The sequence below is a fragment of the Spodoptera frugiperda genome, chromosome 20 (genome assembly GCF_023101765.2).
Source record: "Spodoptera frugiperda isolate SF20-4 chromosome 20, AGI-APGP_CSIRO_Sfru_2.0, whole genome shotgun sequence".
NCBI lineage: Eukaryota > Metazoa > Arthropoda > Insecta > Lepidoptera > Noctuidae > Spodoptera > Spodoptera frugiperda.
In genome coordinates, this window is record NC_064231.1 from 2,533,749 (window position 1) to 2,556,730 (window position 22,982).

A 22,982-nucleotide genomic window follows, 5' to 3' on the forward strand; every position below is an offset into this window, starting at 1 on the left:
TTTACATATGATTTTAAACTTGATTTTCTTCAAAGGTACATTACAAATGTGAAGGATACCTTGATAAAGTTTAATGTCAGTGTCAGCTAGCAAAACGTTGCCAATGAGATTGTAATTTTAGATCAAAGTTATTATTAGATTATTCAGTCATTCACTCTTGTAGGGCAGGTGGAACTAATAAATATGACATGTAGAATATTTTTTACGTTTCACATACTTTTTAAACAATATGTTTGCCCAATTTTCCAAATAAAAAAATCTCGTAGTCCTACGTCACTTGAGGCTCTGACGTTGTATCAACAAGTGGTCGCGTTGCTACGGCGTAGCAGGTCGAACCTTGACCGTAGCACCTACGAATATTGACAACTTGTTGACCGTAGCCCGTAGTCCGTAGCCATTCATGAAATTAAAGAAAGTTCTACATATTATTCGTAATGAGGTTTTTATTACCTAAGTCAATTATTTTGTACCTCATGTAATTCATTTACATAAGTCTAGCGTATTACAATAATCTTATTGTATGTATCTATAACGAGAACTCACTTCATAGTGCCAAATAAATAGATACCGGTAATTTTTTTCTTACTACCTTTTTTCTTAGTTTGCCTGTAATCGCAAAGTAAGTTGGGATAAGTACAAGATGAAGAAACAGACCATTTACCAATCAATGAAAAACTAATAAATGGAACTACTAATTTATTTGTATTTTCATTTGTCATTGCTAATCATTCAAGGCATTTTAAGTGCAATGTGTAATAGTTTTGTTTGCCTCGAAATGATGGCCATTGGGTAATAAAGTTTACTATGTACTAAGGACTTAGGTATCTAGGTATATAGGCGTTACTTTAATTAGGTTTAAAGTCTTGTATGTCTATTTTCCGTCGTGAGCATTATTTCACCAAATTTTGTTTTACAATTACATAATAGCTTAACTCTTAGTTATAACAGGAAACTCTTAATAAAAGTGACTGAAAATATTGTATTTTTATATTTTTTGTTTTCTGCACAAGATGGTTTTGTAGTACCAAAATTGCCTAATTAAATTGACTAATTGAAATAAATGCTTTGATTTTGACTAATATTATCTGGTGTATGAGTGCCGATTTCAATAATCTCAATCCCAAAATCTTTAGATTAAGATCGCCTTATGTCATTAGTTCTATAGAGTTTCTGTCAAAAAATGAAGATTGATCTAAAGATTTTGAATTAAGATTGGTTATTGAAATTGGGGGAGGCCTATGTTCAGCAGTGGACGTCTTATGGCTGATATAATGACGATGATGATTGAAATTGGCAGTTAGACGTCCGAAGACTACAGTCACCTGCTTTCTATCATGTTACTCAGATATCCAATGGTGGACGAAAACAAGCTGATGACGATAACACCAACCTCTGTCGAGGTAAAAGAGGCGTGACACGATATTATGTGATAAGCAAACATATATAAGTCGTGTCGTGAAATTCATAAATTATTTACTTGCAATATTCATTTACAAGTCTGTGATCAACAATGGTTGGTTTAGTATGGCTATGTATAACATAAGTGATACCTCATACCGTCATACGTGTACTTAAGTCAGGCTAAAGCCACACTGCGGTTTTTTCCCGAGATTGTGAAAACCGCTCTAACCGCAAAACCGCTTGAAAAGCACTCACCATGGTTATAAGCTCACACAAATTTCGACTCTAAATCTACCCACTACTAAGTTCTGAATAGGTTACAAATTTTGTAACACTTTACAGGTTAAAAATCCGTAGCCTGAAAAATGACTCGAAAATCATTTATTTAATTTTTTGCTACTGATTTTTTTTTGTATTGCTAACTGTTATGTCGAACATATTAAAGATTTTACTGTCTGCAATCATAATACCCACTTATCTACATATATGTGAAAACTTGTAATTGGCCTCCATTTAATCATTGTTACATAGATAATTCTTTATTTTAACTGTAATTTGTCTTGATCCGGAGCTGCGGACTACCTAGCGGGTTTACCAGGGCTCCGGTTCGAAAAGCAGGAGTAGGAACGGGGTGGTTTTTAGTCAGTAAGAGTCTGACACTCCCTCTTGTCTCGCTCAAGGCGAGAGAAGTAATTGGATGATTTTCCCCCTTCATAAAAAATAAGCTGTAATTTGTATAAATGTGAAAATAAAAAATCTCGTTTCAAAAACCTAGGTGGTCAAAAACCCGGAGCTGCGGACAACGTAAAAGGTTACCGGGGCTCCGGCTCAAACCAGGAGAAGGAACGGGGTGGTTTTTAGTCAGTAAGAGTCTGACACTCCCTCCCGCCTCACTCAAGACGGGAGAAGTCATTGGATGATTTTCCCCCCACAAAAAAAAATGTGGTTAAAAACCGTTGCAGTTTAACCGCAGTGTATCCTAGCCCTTAGTAAGGTTAGCGACTGACACTATCATCATGTGAGGGTGTAAATCGAGGACGCACACAAACAATATTTGTTTAGTTGACATGTGACGACACTAGTGAAAATTACTTGTTATTTAAACATATTATTATGTTATTAATATTAGGTATATAGTTACGAGTATGTTTGAGTTCCTAGAAGTTATTACGAATGTCAAAAGGAGCTTCAAAACGACTTGACAACAAATAGATACTGAAATGTTTGTTCAAATTGAGTATGTGAGAATTTTCTGTACGTACTTACCTGTGTTGTTATTTTTATTAGGTACTTACCTTATTTATTAAAGAGGGTTTTACCACATAGTGAACTTCATCTTCATTGGAAACCTAAAATACAATAAACAACGGAATACATCACAAACTTAACATCTACACTTAAGTCCTATATTGTTCTTAATAAATTACGTAAGGCAAATCTAAAGGTTTAAAGATTAATTTAGTGTGTTAACTGATGGCGATTTTTTGGTTTAAGGGACCAACTGTTCTGCGGAAGAATTTCGTTTACATCGAACCCGTAAGACGGAACACCGGTGTGGGTTTTAGTCAGTAAGAGTCTGACAGTCCGTTTCAGTCCGACTCCATGAGGACTTCCCACCTTGGGGTCAAAAAAATTAGGACCAACTGTCAGAATATACATATTAAAATACTTGCGTACTTACCTATGATTGTTATTTTACTTTACTTAACGTTATTCTTCCATTATCCCTATCACATATCTACCAATTATTTACCCAGCAACCTTACACATTACAAACTGCACAGATAATAAAATACTTCACTAGAACAAGAGCATTACGTCAATAAAACCACCACTATTACCCGTAACAGCAATTACTTTCCAATTAATAGAAAAACATACAAACAATCGCACATCATTCTATCCAAAACTATCCACTATCTTTACAGCAATTCCAACTTTACAATTTTGCAATAAGGTTGGAAATTGAATGTAGAGGTGGGATATATAAGGGTACTTTGATATGCTGCTATTTGTACTACGATTACAGAAAGGCCAAAGCCATGGTCGTCTATAGATAGCATTATGAACACCATGCTTGCTTGTTGTTCCATGAATTTATGATGTTTATTCCATTTTAAACACACCAGGCTATACATAACCAGTATAAACTGACTGTTAATTCTGCGGAAAGATCATACAAAGCGAGGTCAAGATAAACTGGTTTTGTATAGCTTTACGTGAGTAGGTGTGTTTGATTCCTGATTATTTTGGAGACGCGCCAACTAGATATTGGTGTTCCGACTGTCTGTTAGTTCATTAAACAGATGTTTGAAGATATTTCATGTTAGATAACTGGAGGATTTTTGTACCTGTACCTATGTATCATAGAATGAAATTAGGAATTTAACTAAAAAAGATGCGGCGACGTCGCGCAGCCATAAGCCGCATCAGCGCACGACGCTTATGATGAAAAGTGAATGAATCCTCTGTGAATCGAAACTAGTAGAGCTTTTTCTCCATTAATATACGTGAGTCAAACGTGATTTTTTAGTTAATTTAGTGTGTCTCACGATAGTTATTATGAAAATTTGGAATGTAATACATTTCACAACTTTCATTCATAGCTTAGATACATACCAAGATTGAGTTGTACCTCAAAATTTACTGTGGCAAGTCGGTATGATGTAGGAATGTATGAAATAATTACAGAAGTACATAGTCAGTCAAAGTCTACTCCAGCTCAATTCAGTCTCATATTGGACTATGGGCCCTGCTCTAAATAAGAGCCGTTTGCCATAATTTCTGTACTGGTTAGTCGGATTGGAGATTGACATTAGCACATGGTATATTTATGACATTCTTAAAATAACAGGCAACGTGTCGATGCATCGTGACGACAATAAAATTCTAATATTGTCCAGACTGCAAATAAGTGGGTCGCAAGTCGCAACACAACGGTATTTTTATTTCACTATTTTAAATATAGATATCTTGAAATCATTGGATGCGTCTTCTTGGAATGTCAGTCAACCCACTACACACAACTATATAGTTATAAAATATAGAGTTTGTTTGTTCATTTGTTACGTTAACATACTAACCTTCTGAACTGATTACCTGTAATTAACATTACTATGGATAATTAAGGATAAGTATGGGTACTTAAGTCAGTATTACGTTGCATTATTTTTAATTTTGTGTGCAATTATATGCCACTCTTAAAGTGAGAGTGAATTCTTTAACCTATTGTGGTTTTTTTATGTAGGTACCTATATTAGACAGAAAAGCACTAGGCAGACCTGTAGCTGCAGATCAGGTGGAACAAACTTCTTTCGCTTCATCAACAGTCATCTGTCTTTTCATGCATGCTCGTCGGTTAAAGGTACTTTTAATTTGGCACTTTTTTTACTTTTTTAATACATCGCTAATCTGGTCCGCTGTCCGTCTTTTTTTTAATGTAGAAAATCATCCAATGACTTCTCCCGCCTTGGGCGAGGCGAGAGAGAGAGAGTGTCAGACTCTTACTGACTAAAAACCACCCCGTTCCTACTCCTGCTTTCGAACCGGTAAACACGGCTAGGTAGTCCGCAGCTCCGGATCAGGCAGCTGCTCTACTGGGCCCCATCTGCGGTGGTCAAGGGCGTTCTCAACTGACGGTCCCATTCATATCGGCTCTGTATACTTCTTACATACATCCTTCCTACATGTCCGAAACATACAATGAAATAAATGGCATATAAATCGGGAAAGTCGCCAAAACAGCACCCATGCGAAGCTGGGTCGGTCAGCTAGTACTTTACAAAAATAAAGGGTGAATGCCTGAGTAAAAGTGTCCTTTAAACATATTCTTGTTGAACCTTTGAATGATAAAGAAGTTATTATTATATCGTTACACCATTATTTACTCTCACTCTGCTGATTTAGACAAACTAAATACAGCGTGATTTTTTTATCACTTTCCAAAATTTTTTGAGTAGGAGTATCGTTCAAACATTGCATTTTTAAATAAAAATATTACTGGCTTCACAGAAGACACTAAAACGGTCAAAATGACTTTTATTTCAGAGGTTGGTGTTAAATAAGAAATAAACTATTATATTAATAAAAAAGTCATTTTGATCGTTTTAATGTTTTTATAAAGTCAGCATCTTTTTTTGTAAAATGTTTTCTTTGCTTCAAAAATGGAATGCTGAACTTGAAAATAATTTTTGGAAAGTGTTAAAAAAATCAGGCTGTATAATAATCCTTGCGCACTCATTGCAATTTGAGGACGTTTGTCCTCATGATCTACAGTTTGAGGTTATAAACAATATTTGGGTATTTATTTTGTGATGTCTCGAGGCTGTCTTGTGATTCTTATCATTTAGATTAAGTAAAAAATATTTGATTTTAAATATGAAAGATAAACTGAAGCAGGAATAAGATGGCTTATGGTCGAATACTCAAACGTCACTAAATTTTAAGACGCTCTAAAGAATAGTTCTGTCACTACAAATTATGTATAAAAGACAGAGATAGAACTATATTTATGTGCATTTTTTTACATTTGATGGGTCGATGTTTGGCCGCTATCTCGCCTGATGATGCGACCTACGATAGAGCACGTCTGCCCATAAGCAACCTATTTACTCGGGCTTTGAACTATTACATTTTTTTTTTATGGAATAGGAGGCAAACGAGCAAACAAGTGATGGTAAGCGATCAGCGCCGCCCGTGGACACCCGCAACACCAGAGGAGTCACAGGTGCGTTGCCGGTATAATTGAGTAGCGTTTCAGTATTCAGGAGTTAGACCGATAACGCATATGTGACACCTCTTCCTGTTACTTCGTCTGTGGGACAATCTACTTGTTTGTCGCTCCATAACATCAGAATCAAGCATAATTTCACACTTATCTGTGCTTATCAGAGAATAACACACATCTACGGTGTTTATTATTATTTTTACTACAAGCCCTTGGCGTTTACAACTTAATAATTAGCCCGCATACCATTAAATAGTACAAAATCTGCATTCATCATCATGAACAAGCCCTAACCATACAGAAACCGACTTTAAAACAAGATAATTTAAGTTAAAAATCCCTTAAAAGTAGTCACTACGTGTAAAGTTCGTAGTACAAAAAACAATAGACCGTTTTAATCAACCAAAAATCAACTTTGACAACAAACACACAAAGTTTAAAATCACTTAAAAAGGTACCAACTTAATGTGCATTTCACTTAAGTTCGTGGTACTAGTAATATTAATAAATAGCTTTACTGCATAATAAATTACATTAGCGATATTTCCTCTGTGATAGTCCGTCACATGACTGAGCTTCCAAGCAATGAGTTTGTTATCTGTGGGCAAACACAGGGTCTACCACGTGACTGTGTCGGTCGTTGAATTACGTAGTGTTTGCTTAGTGATCAGATATTGACATGTTTGTAGCTGCTTTTTTTATTACACTGCGGTAGCATAATTATAGTCAGTAATAGGTAATAGGTAAGTCTTTTTCACACGTGAGAGTTTATCTAACGAAGGTAATTATCGTAGGCTATCTGCAATACCAAAGTCTACCTACACATACCTTAAAAACTAGCTTTCTTCTTGCTATGAATTTATACAGGCTATATAAATCATCTAATCATCTAACAAATGTGACCAAAGTACACAAATATAACTATAGCAAGGACCGGGCAAGGGGTCTCGGATTCGATTCCCGGGTCAGGCGAAGTATTACATCAGTAGTAAGCACGGAGTCTAGAAATGTGCCCGATATATGGCAATAGGCTCACCACCTATTGGGACATATGGGATATACATGGGACTTACAACATAAATTGTGAAATGTACATTATACAGCGGAATTACGTGCCATAATGTGCACCACTGCCCACCCCTTTGGGGATTAAAAGCGTGACGTTATGACAAGGGCCACTTTCCAAATAAAAAAAAAAACAGTTACAAGTTACAATTTATTACAAAATACAAATTACACTGCCATCACCTTACATCTAGACATACAACATACAATGATAACACAAGTACATATCTTTAATTAAGTATTGCTTTCATAATTGTCAGGTTAAATATTTAAATATAAAAATGTATGAGTTAAACAAATGTGATTACACTGCACATTGACATAAGATAAAATATTGCTTCAAACATTGTCTACTTATATCTAAACAAGGATTATAATTTGATTATTTAATACCAAAATTACATATTTATAAATACATTTACTTGTAGGGTAGAATACATTACTTATACAGTACCCTTAGTACGAGTTTGCTTTACGTTTAAAATTTAGGGAACAGAGAGTAAAGTTCCCTAAGAAAAGGAGAATCCTCCGACCAGGCGAGGTGATCGTGCTTGGCGGGCTTTCTGCCCAACTGTTGTTCGTTGGGATTTTTCTATCCGTGTTAATTCAAACAAGAACGCGTTCGGTGCTCTGATTGTCCGGCTCAAATAAACCAACCAATCAGAGCACCGAACGCGTTCTCGTTTCGATTACTTTAACTTCTACTAAGAGTACTGGACAGAGGGTTCTCAGATAAACCTAACCCATTAAAGCTGCGATCTCCCAACCAACCTGCTAAGCATGAAGATTACGGCATTCTACATAAAGGAGGTCCATAGCCCAGAAGTGGACTGTTGATACAAGACTCTGTCACACCACCTTCAATAGATTTTCAACCTTGTCATTTTGCAATAAGGTTGATTATGTTATTATGACATCCCTTCTATGTAAAGGAGATCCATAGCCCAGAAGTGAACTATTACGGACTGTTGATACAATTCTCTGTCATGTCAGACGCCTTCAATAGATTTTCAACCTTTAACATATTATAATAAGGTTCATTATCCATGAAAGAATACCAAGACCACCAAATCAAACGTTTTCTGCTCTCCTTTCTGATACTGATTGTAATTTCTTCTGTTGTTTTTATTCAGAAAATATTTAAATGAACTGTATTTGTAAAGTAGATAATACAGACGATATAAACAGTGGAATGTATTACAATCACAATATGTATAACAATTAATAAATGAATGCAACATGATCCTGATCTGTATTGCGTAAGATTATGGCTTTGTATCATCTCGAGTTATGTCGTTTGGTGAATCATTTATATGTCTAGGACATAGACAAGGCGTAGGGACTTAACAGATGTAAATTATTTTGTTGATTTCGCCCAAGTTTGTATGTTATAATAAATGAAAATTATCAAAAAGTAGAAAAAATTAAGAAAATTTTAGACGGGATGGGGGCAAACCAGTAGATAAATCACGTGACAAGTGTGTTACCAGCCTTTATAAAATCGTTCTAAGGAAAGTAATAAATCGTCCACAAAGTCCTCACAGATCATGTTACATAATATTATAACTAGAAATACATTAAATAACAATACGATTACAATTAAATACACACTAGGACTACATCTATACTAAACTAAAGAGTATAAATACAATTGATTATATTTTGTTATAAGTATAGTAAGACACAGGTTTATGAAGACGTCGATTTACCTATTGAGCACTTTTTATTAGTTTCCCTAGTCGTTCAATGGTTACTTAACCCAGTCCTTAGCAACTGTTTCTGGGACAAAATCTTTACTAAGCAATATTTTAAGTAATCATTAAATGTATCTGAGTTGGCAGTGGCAGTTATACAATTAATTGGAGCACCAATACATTTACTGATAATGTCAAAATCTAAAAATTCAATCCTACTAATATTATAAATGCGAAAGCTTTTGTATGTTTTGTTAAGAAACAACTCCTTCGTTGATATTGAAAAATATTTGAAACCTGTGCCATAATCAAAATTAAAATGCTACTTAAATACAGACTACAGATCATCACCATTTTAACAAAATACATGTCAAATATATTAATTAATACAGTATAAACAAAAAGTAATAAGATCCATTATTATTATTAAACACATTAAAAATAATTGTTAGCCCATAATACATTGCTTACACATAATTATTACCTACATATATTAAATTGCCACATATGTTGATCCCAGAGTAAATACAATAAACATTAAACTAAGCCTACATTAAAATTAAATCCTTATTTCAATAAAAAAAAACATCGCACGTTTTATTGTCTTGTCTCCACTTCATTTGCACACTTATCACTTGGAGCATAAGTCACATTTTCCATTGTTCATTCACACTTCACTCATTTATCACTAAGTTCTGTGTGAAGGTATTGTTTTATTTGTATCACTTTGAAGGCGTTTTTATTAAAAGAGGTTTTAGTTGAAATTATAGTTTATAAGATAAGCCATATAATGATAATTTGAATAAGTACTGCATTGTTACTGAGGTGTTTCTTTGTAAGATAGATTACCTAATTGTAATTTCTCCGAAAAATTATTTAGATCAGCAATGAAGTTTTAAATAGTGGGTCTGTTATGAAGATGAGGACATTGGGATTATCACTTTTATTACGATACATGACCTTATGAGCATTTCCTTCTTTCATCGCAGAAATTATTGTTATTCTAAACATTTAACACATTAGAGGCCATGTCGGATAATGCTGACCGACGCTAGTGGAATAGCCTTAACAGTTTTTTGTTGGCAGTGAAAGGCTTAACAATTGAAATATATTTTTAATAGTTAGTGGTTGACGAACGGTGTTTGTAGCCGTATCATATCAGTTACTAGCTTACATTACTATCGAAACAACTTTATTTATTAAAAGAAAGAAAAAATGTACGAACATTATAATTTAAAAACTGCTGACTTTTATCGTTGACGATACGCGTGTCTATAAACCACGCATTCATGTTTATTTTAATTTAATTTACTGTTTATTTAATTCGGAGTTTACATTTCAACTAGTTTCCGCGTTTCATTATTGCCTTCCAATCTTTATTTAGATTATCTAGACATTTGGGTACAATCCTCAAATACCCATCATGTTTCTACCCTCTCATTATAACATTACATTACCTCTTTTAGCATCAAATATGTAGTATATTAAGATATAACACCCACTTTTCTGAGCTATGTTATATATCCCACATTCCCGCATAATATAAATCTTGGGGGTGGTGATCTTTTCCCACCAATAAGAACACCGTCCTTCTCCATTCATCATCAAATTCTCCATTTAAGGAAAATCTCCATACCTCGTATAGGCACCATCTTCTTTCTCTCTCACACCTTAGCACTTCTTGGTGATAGTGAAAGAGATAGGAGTATGTCCGAGTGTTTTCTCCTGAGGTTACGCCGGAGCGCCTTGGTAGGGTTCCTCTGATGGCTGCTCCTGGTCTTCATGAGTTAGGTCTTCTGTTGAGGTAGCTCCAGGTAGTAGAATGTACCGAGCCTCCCTGGTGATAGGAAATTGGGTATATGAATTTATGGTTTATAGTTATTTTATTAAGTTAATTATCATACACGTATTGTAATTTGTATTGCAATTTCAGTATAATTTGTGGGGAATCTAAAGGATAACTTTTGATGGAGAAAACGTGTGTGTGTTGACTGTGGAATTATAGAAATTGTGTTCGTCATACTCTTTGTAAAAAATTCGCCATTGTGGCGTTTTAGTAGTCATTTTAATTAGATTAATTGTAATCTTATACGCTAAGGTAAATTCTGCATGAATTTATTTACTTGATTCGAAATTTAATAAACCTATACTTAATTAATTTGTGTTTGTATCGACAGTTTACATAAGAATGTTTAATGACATTGACCTCAGATAACATTTCTATTAATTTGATACAAAAAAAAAAAAACATTCAAACAAGTGAGGACCTCCTCCTTTTTGGTTATAAAATCTTATTATTATACTTAAAATTCTCAATTCTATGGCCGTAACAGATTCAGTAATATTCATCAATGAGGGTGTCATTACACTACTTCATTACGTTCCGTCGCCCCGTCAATATGTGCAGTAACGTTCGGATATTATTGAATCTAGTTTAAAATGAAAATGAAATCATTTTTGTAAACATAGGTTGTAAACAGTTCTGTTTGCTCTTATGGCACCGAATCGTCCATCGGCAGTTGTAAGAGAAATGTATCAATGACTCCTGCAGAGTCAAGCTGGACCAGAAGATCTCAGATAGCAAAGGATGACACGACGCTGAGGCAAGAGTGTTTAAGTATGTAAGTTACGTGTTTAAGTTAGTAACCTTTGACTTAGGACCTGTTGACGGTCGGACCTAACAAGTCGTCCTGTTGAGGCTCGTGCTAGCTCAGGAGTATGCCTGGCAACCGCTACCTCGAATGTAGTCGAACTATATCAACTGGTAATAAGACATTGACGCTGCTCTCTCGAACTCACATCAAAATACCATAATACATCTTCAAATTGCAGACGAGCTATTTAGTATTTACCTTTCTTTTAATAATCATAAACAGCTCTTTTTGTACTTATTTTAGTAACAGTAGCTATCACTACACGCATATTCTAACTACCAAGGACATATGTCAACCTTGATTGTAGATAACATCAGTTTTCTCCTTATATCATCGTTTTTCTTTGACAGTATCTTAATATTTTTATTTTTATCTAACTTTAGGACATGTCATATCAATATCGTACGTTCACCCTTCTAATGTACTGAGAGTCGTGACGTTATCCTAATATTTATTTGTCTAAATTATTTAAATATAGCATCGTGTTGTTATAATATATTGTGTATATTGATTCTCTAATCTAAATAAGAATCCGTGTCATTTGTTTGGTAAGACTGTTTATTTGCATATTTTTAACTATATTATACGTAGTTGTTATAGTCATCTATCATTGTATCTGCCTAATAATCTGCAGTCTGCATACATTATAAGTGCTACCTCAGCTTGATAAAAGCACTATTCATGTAATAATTCGTGGGATTTGAACCCACAGGCTATTTTGTAGGTGACCACAGGCAATGTATCAAAAATTCTATAAGGTATCTCTTTCTCTCTCGGCAATCCTTCATCTCAAATTCATTTACTGTTCACTATATCGTATTCAATAAGTTCATTTTACTATAGTTTGAAGAAGTAGGAAGCTTCCAAATGCTGGCAATGAGCAATGTTATGAGTTATGAGTGTGATTTAAAATGTTCAACAGTAATGCTATGAGTCTCAATTGTATTGTGTTGTGTTGGTAATTTCAGTTCAAGTCAGGGTATAAAAATAGAAACACAGCCAAACCAAGATTAATTTATTAAATACCATAAACAAAACCTTAAATTAACTATACTCTATACTATAAACTTATTGCAATCGTACATAAACTATAGAACTGAGATTATAAACAAAATTTTCATGTTACATAGTGTTGTTTGCATGTCGATAAAGGATAGGGATGGGATATATCGATACTTATTTTAAGGATGGCAATCAAAAACAGCAGTGATATTTATCATTTCACATTTTAATATAAAATGTGTTGTCATCACAGATCCTTGAAACGATTAATGACTTTGTCATTTAACAAAATAAAATATCATTATTAAAAAAAAAAAGTAAATAAAATTTTTAGTTTTCAACATTATTTTTCTCATATCACTTACGAATATTAAAAGGTCGAGCACTGTTATTTATGTTTAAAAATTAAAATCGAATTAAAGTGCGTGTACGCATATTTTTTAAACATGCTTTCTTTTACAATTTGGTTGTTTAAATCTTTTAATCTTCATAAGATTGGATAGGACTATTAATATAATCACGAAAATAATAACACAATACGTAATAGTCCCGCGCGAATATCATAAATGCTCTAAATACAATAAAAATCAGTCTGTTTATAACATTTTAAACAGTAAATAGTAATAATATTCTGTTGGGCAAAGTATCTTAACTACTAATAATTATTATTCAAACATTCAATGTCTTGGATTCGATTAAATAAATATACTATAACCTAAATTACTTTTGCATTGCTTAATGGTATCCCAAGTTCAAAATACAGATTATGGCAGTGACAGATTACAAAAATGTAGACAAATGGCAACATTTAAAAACAAATTTGGAATTTTCTTAAAAATATTGGAAATAATTGAACTGTTATTTTAAATAACCGGATGAATACTGATCGCAAGTTATTTATAAATTAATCATGGAATCGAACTATATAATCTGTCAAATTGATAGAAGTTAAAGTTAAAGCATTGCATTACTTAACATAATTACTTTAAAACTTAAATTACTAAAACAGAAAATATTCAAATAAAGCTAGAATCAGACATCAGCAACGATCTGAATGTTGTAGTTCAAAATTAAATCTTACTGGAGTTATAATTAGGTCTAAATTAGTGTGTGGAACAGGTCCTGGGTAGATGGTCTTCATCACGCTTTGACGTCCAGATCATACTTTTTCTCGTCGGCGTGCCTAAAATATAGGAAGAAAAGGTAAAAAGCTGGCCGGGGGCTTAGAAATACGGCTAAGGTGGCGAGTCTTTTAAGTATCTGTTATTCAACTAAATCAACAGAAAAACATTACTATCGAAATCAATGTCAAAGTATTAATTTCGACTTTACTCAATGTTTTATTGATATCTAATTTGTCAGATTACTAAAATTATAGTTTATTTTTCAGCAAGGAATAAAATTATTTTTATTTAAAAATATTTAAAATAAATTGTATCGACAATAGTTCGCCACCTCACTAATCTACTCTACACCAAGCCATTGTACCAAGGTACCAAGAAAGTAAAGATATACAGCGTGTGTTAAAATAGCCTTATACATACCAATCGTGGACCAAAACAAAATACTCCCTCCCCTCGCTACTGCTCGACAACTCCGACCCTTCGTCACTACTGTTAACCCTCACAAACTCTTTGCCCTCTCTGAAATTATATACCACAAAAAACGTTCCTTCATCATTGCGTCAAAAGTCCGCCATTTTGATTCCCATAATGTCGTGCCGAAAGCGTAAAGCGAAATGGTTCCCGATGATGTTTTATGAAAATGTTTTTGTAATCGCTTTGTTGTGTGAGTTTTTTGATTACAAAAAAATATTTTAGTTTTAATTTGAAGTTGATGTTTGTCGGATGAGTTGGTTTTTCGTTATTACACTGATTTTGTTTCGATGATCAGTTTTGTACGTCTCTTCTTCTTGTCTGTCTTCCTTTATATGACGTTTTTCTTGTAGCCTTTTCTTGTATTTCACCATTTCTTCAATTTGAGGAAAGCGCCATCTTCATTATGTTTCTTGAAACTATCTTTGCGTCTCTTTCTTGCTTCTTTCATTGAGTTGCCAAGTGTATTTCTATCTCTTTCTGGTCCAGTTTAAGTGACATTTCTTCTGAATATTCGCCCTTCTTGAAGTTTTGTTTTTAATTATAAACGGAAGATAGACGTATCAAGAAGTGAGTTAATGTTTTAGCGTTAGTGAAAACAAGACGCTTAGTAAATAATGTTAGTTCGAACCACCACCGCGTAAGATGTTGAGGAATAAGAAAGTCATAGAGTTCCATTCCACATTACATCTTGTTAGTAAGCACCGTAGAACAAGAATTGAAAGGAGTTGTCGTGTGTATTTCTTTTTTGTCATGAATGAATAATTATAGTAAATGATTACACCAATTTAGATGAGATTCCCAATATGAACAAAGAATTTGAACGAAATAATTAATATTTTTTTAGTTACTTGATCAACATAAACAACACAACACTTAAACATTTTGTCAGTAATAATCAGTATTTCGTTCAAAATCTAAATCCAAAAGTATAAAGCAAAATAAGAAAAGAACAATAAGAAAAGAAAAATTAAAAAAGATAGGGATAGAAAAAGTAAATAGAACACACTTCAAACTTTAAAAAACCATTAAATTAAAAAAAATAAGAAGCTCACTCTCAAACTCCAAAAAAAAAACAAAATTAAAATAAAAATGAAACACGACAACTCCTATAAATTAAAAAAAAAAAAAACAAACAATTTAAAAACGTACGTACCTATAGAACACGTAGTGTTGTAGAATGAAGAATATATCGAAGACAAGACTGAACAAGCCGAGGCCGAATTTGGTCGCGTCGCCGAAGAAAGAGATCCAGTCGTTATAGTTGTACGCGTTCAGCGCCATCTGTAATATGGACAGGGAACCACCCACGAAGTCTAGGAAAATGTTGCCGATGCTCCAGCCGACTGTTGATTTGCGTTTGTAGTTCATGTAAGCCTGGAAATAAAGGAATAAATTGTAAGTATTAATTATTATTAGTAGCTCTCTTTGTCGAAATTTTAACTCAAAGTGATTTAGTCCAAATCCAAATCTTATCAGTCGATTCTGTGACTAGTATAATTAACAAATTGGCTTCCCAATAAGAAGCGGACCAAAAACAGGCAAGATTGCTTTCTATCATGGCTCAAAAGTCACAAACTATTTTACAAAATTACCTGCGAAATTCTGTTACTAAGAAATTACATTATAATTCAGGAATTAAAGGTCGAAAACAGCGACGTGAAACAAAGCTTACGTTGTGTTTCCTTGTATGAGTGTAGGAAACCGGAGGCCCAATTACCCGCCTTCCCAATCTTCCCAATCCCCGATTCCCCAACAACCCTTAAATTCCTTACCCCCAAAAGGCCGGCAACGCACTTGTAATGCCTCTGGTGTTTCAAGTGTCCATAGGCGGCGGCGATTGTTTACCATCAGGCGATCCGTCTGTTCGTTTACCGACTTATTCGGGAAAAAAAAGCAACAGTCGAAACATTTTAAGTAGAGAATATTTGAAGTAAGAAATGATAACAAGTACTAACCTGTGGTACGTATTTAATGAGCGTGATGGAGAGCTTGATGTAGCTGCAGTAGTAGAGGAAGTCGAGCCACGCGAGTTTGCCGGCGGCGCCGACTCCGGCCGAGACTATCACCACCGCTGTGAACACGCCGAGAATGCTGCGGCCTGTCGTCGAGACTCGCTGGTCTTCGCGCTGGAATGAGGGAGATAAATAATAAATAACCTTTATTGTACACCTTTAAATAAATTAAGAATAAGTTAACATCTTATAGGATGAAAGTGCACAAAGGCGGTGCTTTTTTTTTCAAAAACGTTGCCTTACTGTAGGATTTTCTCCTGTGTCGTGGGTGCGTTTTACAAACATACAAGTTCACATGCACATGACACCCAGACCCGAAACAATATTCTGGTATCATCATCATCATCAGCCGAGAGTCGTTCTACGTGGAGGACTAAGTGGGAGGCTTTTGTTCAGCAGTGGACGTGTCTCGGCTGATATTTTGGTATATTTTTAGGATAATATGTACTTTAATCTCTTGGCTATCGGTTCCTATATGAGACACAATAGAAATGACGTAGAAATCGCGTAGATCTATGTTCCATAGATTCTTTGTATAAGAAATAAGGAAGAAATAAGTATTATGCATTTATTATAAAGCCACTGCTTTCTGTCCATTATTTAGAAATGATGTGAAAGCTACCTTAGAGTCGGGCTACTATTAAAGTTTGGTTTATTCAAGTGTTAAGAATTATTCAAATATAAATTATCACTTTGTTAAGAGGCTCAAAGCAGCAGCATGAGTCGTGTGTCGCAGAATGCTGCTCATGAATATGAGCCTCTAACATGGCTTGAAACTAGTCGAGTTCCTCGTCAAACAGTTGCGTGAGTAAGCCGATAACACAATAATTAATTCAGTACGTCTTACGAAATTTATAATAAAATTACGCTATTACTCACCTCATAGATGAAGCACTGAGTGATGGTGATGAGTGTGGCGAATGCGGCGTGCAGTGAGAAGAACACATCGTTCAGCTGTACCGGGTTCAGGCCGCGAGGGTGACGGGCGAAGTACTCACTCTGAAACAGGGTATAGGAACAACAATTAGGAACATTTTCTATAGATCAAATAAACTTATTAATACCCAGAGTAACATGGAATAAGGCCAGAAAGAAATAAAACTAGGAAACTTAGGTAAAAGCTTAAATATTATTTAAAGCGAAAAATTAACTTCAATATCTTCTATCAAAATCTAGAGGACCAAATTCTTTTTTGACTTAAGATTAAAAACAACAATGACAAATAAAGTTTTTAAACTGACATGGTCACTAACACTAACATTAGAACTTAAGACGGGATATTATATTTTATCAGTTCATCCGTGATCATGGCGCTTGCAACAGTGCCGAAATATCGGAAACTCATAGACATAAATAAACATGGTAAATATCCCGTTTTAAGTTCTAATGTTAATGACAAATAAACACGAACATACCTGAATATCCTTAGAGAAGTAAAGACCGCAGTTAAACAAGGAATACATAGTGAAACCCATGATGTTCAGGGCTAAGAAGTCGAAGTTTAGTCCAACGACGCTCTTCCTCTTAAAGTTGATGTAGATTTGAGGGTAGAACGAAACCGACCAGGCCGCGAAGTAGATCCAGCCCATGATGTAGGAGATTACGTTGATTGCGTGGGAGTGCATCACTGTGATTCGGAGGAACACTGTGTCCATGCTGGAAGAGGTTAGAGGTTATGGCTTGAGGTACAATCGGCGAATGTCATGGTTACCACATTTGTACAGGGGAGGGCGGGGCTTATATTACTCATCGTGCTTGAGACATTTTTGGAGAATTTTTTAATGACATTAACGCCCGAATACTGAAAAGCTACCCAATTTTAAGTTGTACTTAAATATCATGCTATCTCTGTAATTTTATAAAGAATTGATAAGGACAAAACTAGCTTTGAGAGTGTTTTAAAATTGAATAGCGTTTGAGTATTTGGACAAAACTCTATTAAAGCTATGTATTGAATTCATGTTATAGTGAATTATTTATAGGGTATTGATTCAGACTAATGTGCAGTTGGTTTGCATATAATGTGATATGTGTAATCTCTGTGTCACTTAAAGTACAATCGAACTAAGAAAACTCACAAAGGGACAAAACACCAATTTTTGGTACTTTCAATACTTACTTGACATAACCAGCTGGTGTCACATTGAATGTGACCTCAGAATGTCCTGGACTCTTTGCGTATGCGCAGATATCGTATGTGATCTTCACTGTAGTGTTCGGTTCTTTAGACCCTGGAATGTCTATAGTTTGGGGGACAAACTGCACGATGTCCGGGTGTTGGATGTTCGCAGTCACTTGTAGACTCTCATTGTATTGTCCACTGGAAAGATTTTTGTATGTTTTGTTAGTACTATCAAAATTCATAAAAACAGAAGACTAATTTTATTATTATTTAGATTCAGCCATGGTCCTCCCACTGCAGGGCAAAGGCCTCCCTACCCTCTTTCCACTCTTGAACTCGATGCCTATTAAAAGGATTGGCCACAGAAACCTCTACAAAGAGAGGCTAATTTTACTATGTACAATATTTTGGGGGACATTCGCAAAATGACTGGCAGCATCGATATGAGTGGCATGCCATAGGTGAGGTATAGGCAGACTGATACAGGCTCATCATAATGTTTATACCTAAGGATGTGACAATCAAGTAAACAATTGTTCCTATGTATGTGACAATTAAGTAAACAGCAATATATGTGTATGTACTTACATTTGTATCAGTTTCATGAGATGCGTGTCATCCACGAGGATGTTGAGATCCGTTTCACTTATATACAGCTTTTCTAACTGGGAATGTGCACTTGGGATACCTGGAAAGCCAAAATCATTTATTAATATGGGAACACGATATTTTCAAAATGCATCGGTTAATCCTGTTAAATAGATTTAAACACAATAATTATAATACCTACTTTGAAAGCTCTCTACTACGTAAAAACTATTCACGTTACATATTATTAATTTTAACCGACTTATTTTTATAACTCAATCAAACAATAGTTACATCAACTTACCTAATAATAAAACAAAAACAAAACACAGGCTTAATCTATGACTAGAAGATGCGCACGCGACGCCGCGCGGCTTCAATACTGTTGCAACACCAGCCATCTTTATTCTGTCTGTTTGTTTATCTGTGGACAAAAGAAAGACATTGTTAATAAACAATCTGTAATCATTAGGTCACATATGTAATATTATCAAAACAAATTGATTCGGTTTTTTAGAACAATGTAAATTATTTCCTTGTTTTACAACAACAACGTCACGCCTTTTATCCCCGAAGGGGTAGGCACATTATGGCACGTAATGCTACTGTACAATGTACACCCACTTTTCACTACTTGTGTTGTAAGTCCCATGTAACACGATGAGCCTATTTCCTTGTTTTAATTTAAACAAACAATATTAAAATACTGAACGCCGAAGTAGAAAAACTGGTTATGTAAAATATTAAGAAACCATACAAAAAGTATTTCATTCCACTATTCAAATAAAAACAAACATTTGTATATGAAATACTGAAATACCAAACACAATGAAAACGTGTTATGTAAAACTGTTCGATGCAATAAACTTCCTAATCAAAACAGTAAAATTTTATGAAGAAACTGTAAAAACAAAACAAAACATTCGATTACATAACTTTATTACCTTCTAAAAACGTATTGGCACAGATTAAAAACACCAATAAAACAACAAACGTCAAATGAAATTGACATCTGACGTATAATGCCAAAACTTTCATAGAAACTCGTAATTTAAATATTATAAACTGCCGTACTCAAGAGTTATTTAATGATTACTTAAACTATTCCTTAGTAACGATTTTGTATCGAAAACAATTGCTAAGGACTGGGTTAAGTAACCATTAAATGACTCTGAGTACGGTGGTTAGTAAAGCGCTGTATCATAAACTTCCTTACTAGAATATTTATTACTTATTTTATCCTCGATTTTATTAGGTATATTAAAATGGAATGTAATCAACACGTCTTACTAAACATGAGTTATTACACGAACTAGTCTCCCGAGACAAATGTACAAGTATTTTGAAGGCTAACCAGTAACCGTTGAGTACAGGTAGCAAAAGGTTTAGGTACACATGCATTAAATAGACATCATAGAAATTGAATGCTCAATACTTCATTCTAATATTAACGCAAAAATGACTTTGCCTGTCTGTCAGTTATGCTATTAGACACATCACTTTATCAGCCTATAAGTAGTTACTGCTGGCCAAAGGCCTCTTCCCACACGGAGAAGGTTTGATCACCATGCTTGCTCAATGCGAGTTGGCCATATGAAATTTATAATTAGAAATTTCCTCACGATGTTTTCCTTCACCGTTTATCAGTTTAGTTAGTTATGCACACTTAACCGAAATTTCTGATTTTGATGTGGTCCATAAGCGAGTAAAACCTAGCAATATATAAAATTTAAGGAAGGACAACAACAAACAAAGCAAAAAGTACTTTAAACACGCTCAGTATGTTCACGCAGCCGGATGCTTATCCCTGTACGTGTACATACGTTGGATACGGATAATTTCGTTGATTGTACTTTTTGATTACCTCCCTACTCGACTTGCTACTTACAAAGTATAATTGTATCACGAAATGTATTAATGAGGCAGGCAATACTGTCAGGTGTACTTTAAATATAAATAAGATAAAAGAAAAATAAACAACAACAATATAAACACAATACCCAGATTTCCAATATGCGATAAGTAAACTTTATGTGTGTTCAAGTTTACAAGTCCTTAGGCAAATAATATAATTACAGATATATTATAATTAGATTTTTAAACATAAAAAATTAAATGCTTTTCATTTTCAATTGAAATAAAAATAACCCGGACATAGAGGCAAGAAAAATAACTCACATATCGTTTTTGTATCACACATAGATACCTACATAATACAGACACAAAAGATTTAACTTATACTAAATATAGAACTGGTTATCTCAAAAATAGCTGAACTAATGACGATTTACATTAACAATACATTAGATTATTAGATTCAATTCTTTTTATAGACGTAAAGTGTAGCATGGATTACCGCAAAGTAACGCCTAATTCTATTCTATTAATGACGATTTACTTTCTACACTATATTATGAACAGAACATTTATTTTTTACTAGAACAAGTGCTATGTCATTAACTAGACAAACTTACTATGTTATCTGCCAAGTAATAACTTACTATATCTACTTGTATATCAAATAACTATGTATTTGGTAATTTATTACTATTTGTTTGACTTCGGTCGCTATGCAACCTGTCATTAAGGGAATTAAAAATAAACATTGTTACGATAACAAGGATAGGTAAACAATGACATATATTTTTAGAACTAGTAAATATAAGAATTGCCTCGGGTGGTCACAAGTGCGATTACCGAGCAAAGGGGTCCAGGATTCCTTGGTTCGGTAAGGAAAACTGTTGTTGAGGTTTTTTCCAAGTATACATATAGCTTTAGACTCACTCAATATTACATGAGTCTCCCCAGCAAACATTTTTGTCATATAATCAAACATTTATATAACTTTGAGTCGTATTAAAGTTATTTTACAGTAGTTTTTATAACTCTTCGTCGTGTACTGGTACCTTATCTGACCGAATAGTCATATACATTTTTGGTCGTATTATAATGTCATATAGACGTTATTACGACTTTTTTATACAATCATCGTATAATAGTGTCTACGACGACATCTTTATAACTTACATACACAACTGTTTCGTCGTGTAAACGTTTTCGTAGTAAGTATAAACGTCGTAATACTGACAATTTTGTCATATAATTACCTTTTACACGACTGCTATACGGACAATTGTTGTTTAAACGTAGTATTAGTAACCATCACATATAAGTCGAATATTAGTCTTAAGAACGACCTCTACACGTCCTAAAGTATCACAAACATGATAATACGACTGCTATATAATTAATAGTCATGTTAAAGGTTTATAATCACCTTGTATACCACTTCCACCATTTTTAAATCAAATTATTTACAATGAACTCGCAGCTTATTGGTCGGGAAGTTATATAGTTGTCATATAACGCAGTCACATAGTAAATTATTCATAAAAATATGTGATAACATTAAAATTTTGAAGGCGCATTAAAAATTTGTTAAAAACTAACTTCACATTAATCAGTAAACTTGATTGCCCAATGGTTTACAACTGATGGAATGGTTTTATCACCTCAAATAACAAGAAAAAAAAACAAAATAAATACCGCTGTCAAAAACACTACTCCATTAAAATAATATTTTATAATATTCGTTCTTAATATAATCTTTAATCGACCATTACATACCGATTACATCATATAAAAATCATATTTGTGACATTAAGTCGAATACACGTCGCACCAGCTACCACTACACGACATGTAGTCAAATCGCCGACGCGTATATGACTACTATGCGACTAATTAGGTGTTTATATGACTGTTATACGAAACTCTTAGCGCCTTAAGTTATATAAAATGGGCCCAAATGCCGTCGAGTAAACGTCCTTATGACGTTTATACGACTAGACTAAATAACATTAAGTTGTTACCAAAACGTCTACTCGACGTCTTAAATGTTTGTTGGGTCATTATTTATTTAAGAACCAACAAGGCATACACCAAAATAAATGATAGGTTTTTAACATATTTTAACATTGTACAGTATAAGCCTTAGTTAGAGGCACGATATATCTGGTCAAAAGTCAGTGTTACGTTGTATATCAAGTGCACCTCTACCTACCCATTCATAGAATAAAAGACGTAACATTATACTATGCTATTAAATAACAATCATCAA

General features: G+C 34.0%; 1 protein-coding gene across 9 annotated transcripts in view; it reads right to left on the bottom strand.

Annotated features, from left to right (window-relative positions):
• Nucleotides 1-7,329: 7,329 nt before the first annotated feature.
• Nucleotides 7,330-22,982, bottom strand: part of LOC118280392 (cystinosin homolog) — a 52,562-nt gene continuing 36,909 nt past the window's right edge. For 5 of the 9 annotated variants that reach the window (XM_035600446.2, XM_035600424.2, XM_035600438.2 and 2 more), the window contains 9 exons: nt 19,167-19,286; nt 18,863-18,962; nt 18,272-18,472; nt 17,568-17,808; nt 17,032-17,151; nt 16,096-16,266; nt 15,294-15,514; nt 14,087-14,185; nt 12,543-13,725 (listed from right to left, as the gene is read on the bottom strand). In XM_035600446.2, coding sequence (XP_035456339.2) covers nt 13,683-13,725; nt 14,087-14,185; nt 15,294-15,514; nt 16,096-16,266; nt 17,032-17,151; nt 17,568-17,808; nt 18,272-18,472; nt 18,863-18,962; nt 19,167-19,263 — 1,293 coding nt within the window. In that variant the 5' untranslated portion in view covers nt 19,264-19,286 and the 3' untranslated portion in view covers nt 12,543-13,682. Of the gene's footprint in view, nt 10,724-12,542; nt 13,726-14,086; nt 14,186-15,293; nt 15,515-16,095; nt 16,267-17,031; nt 17,152-17,567; nt 17,809-18,271; nt 18,473-18,862; nt 18,963-19,166; nt 19,287-19,486; nt 19,530-19,806; nt 19,916-22,982 lie in introns of those variants that run through there. The other 4 variants (XM_035600391.2, XM_035600399.2, XM_035600414.2 and 1 more) reach the window with 4 other exon arrangements.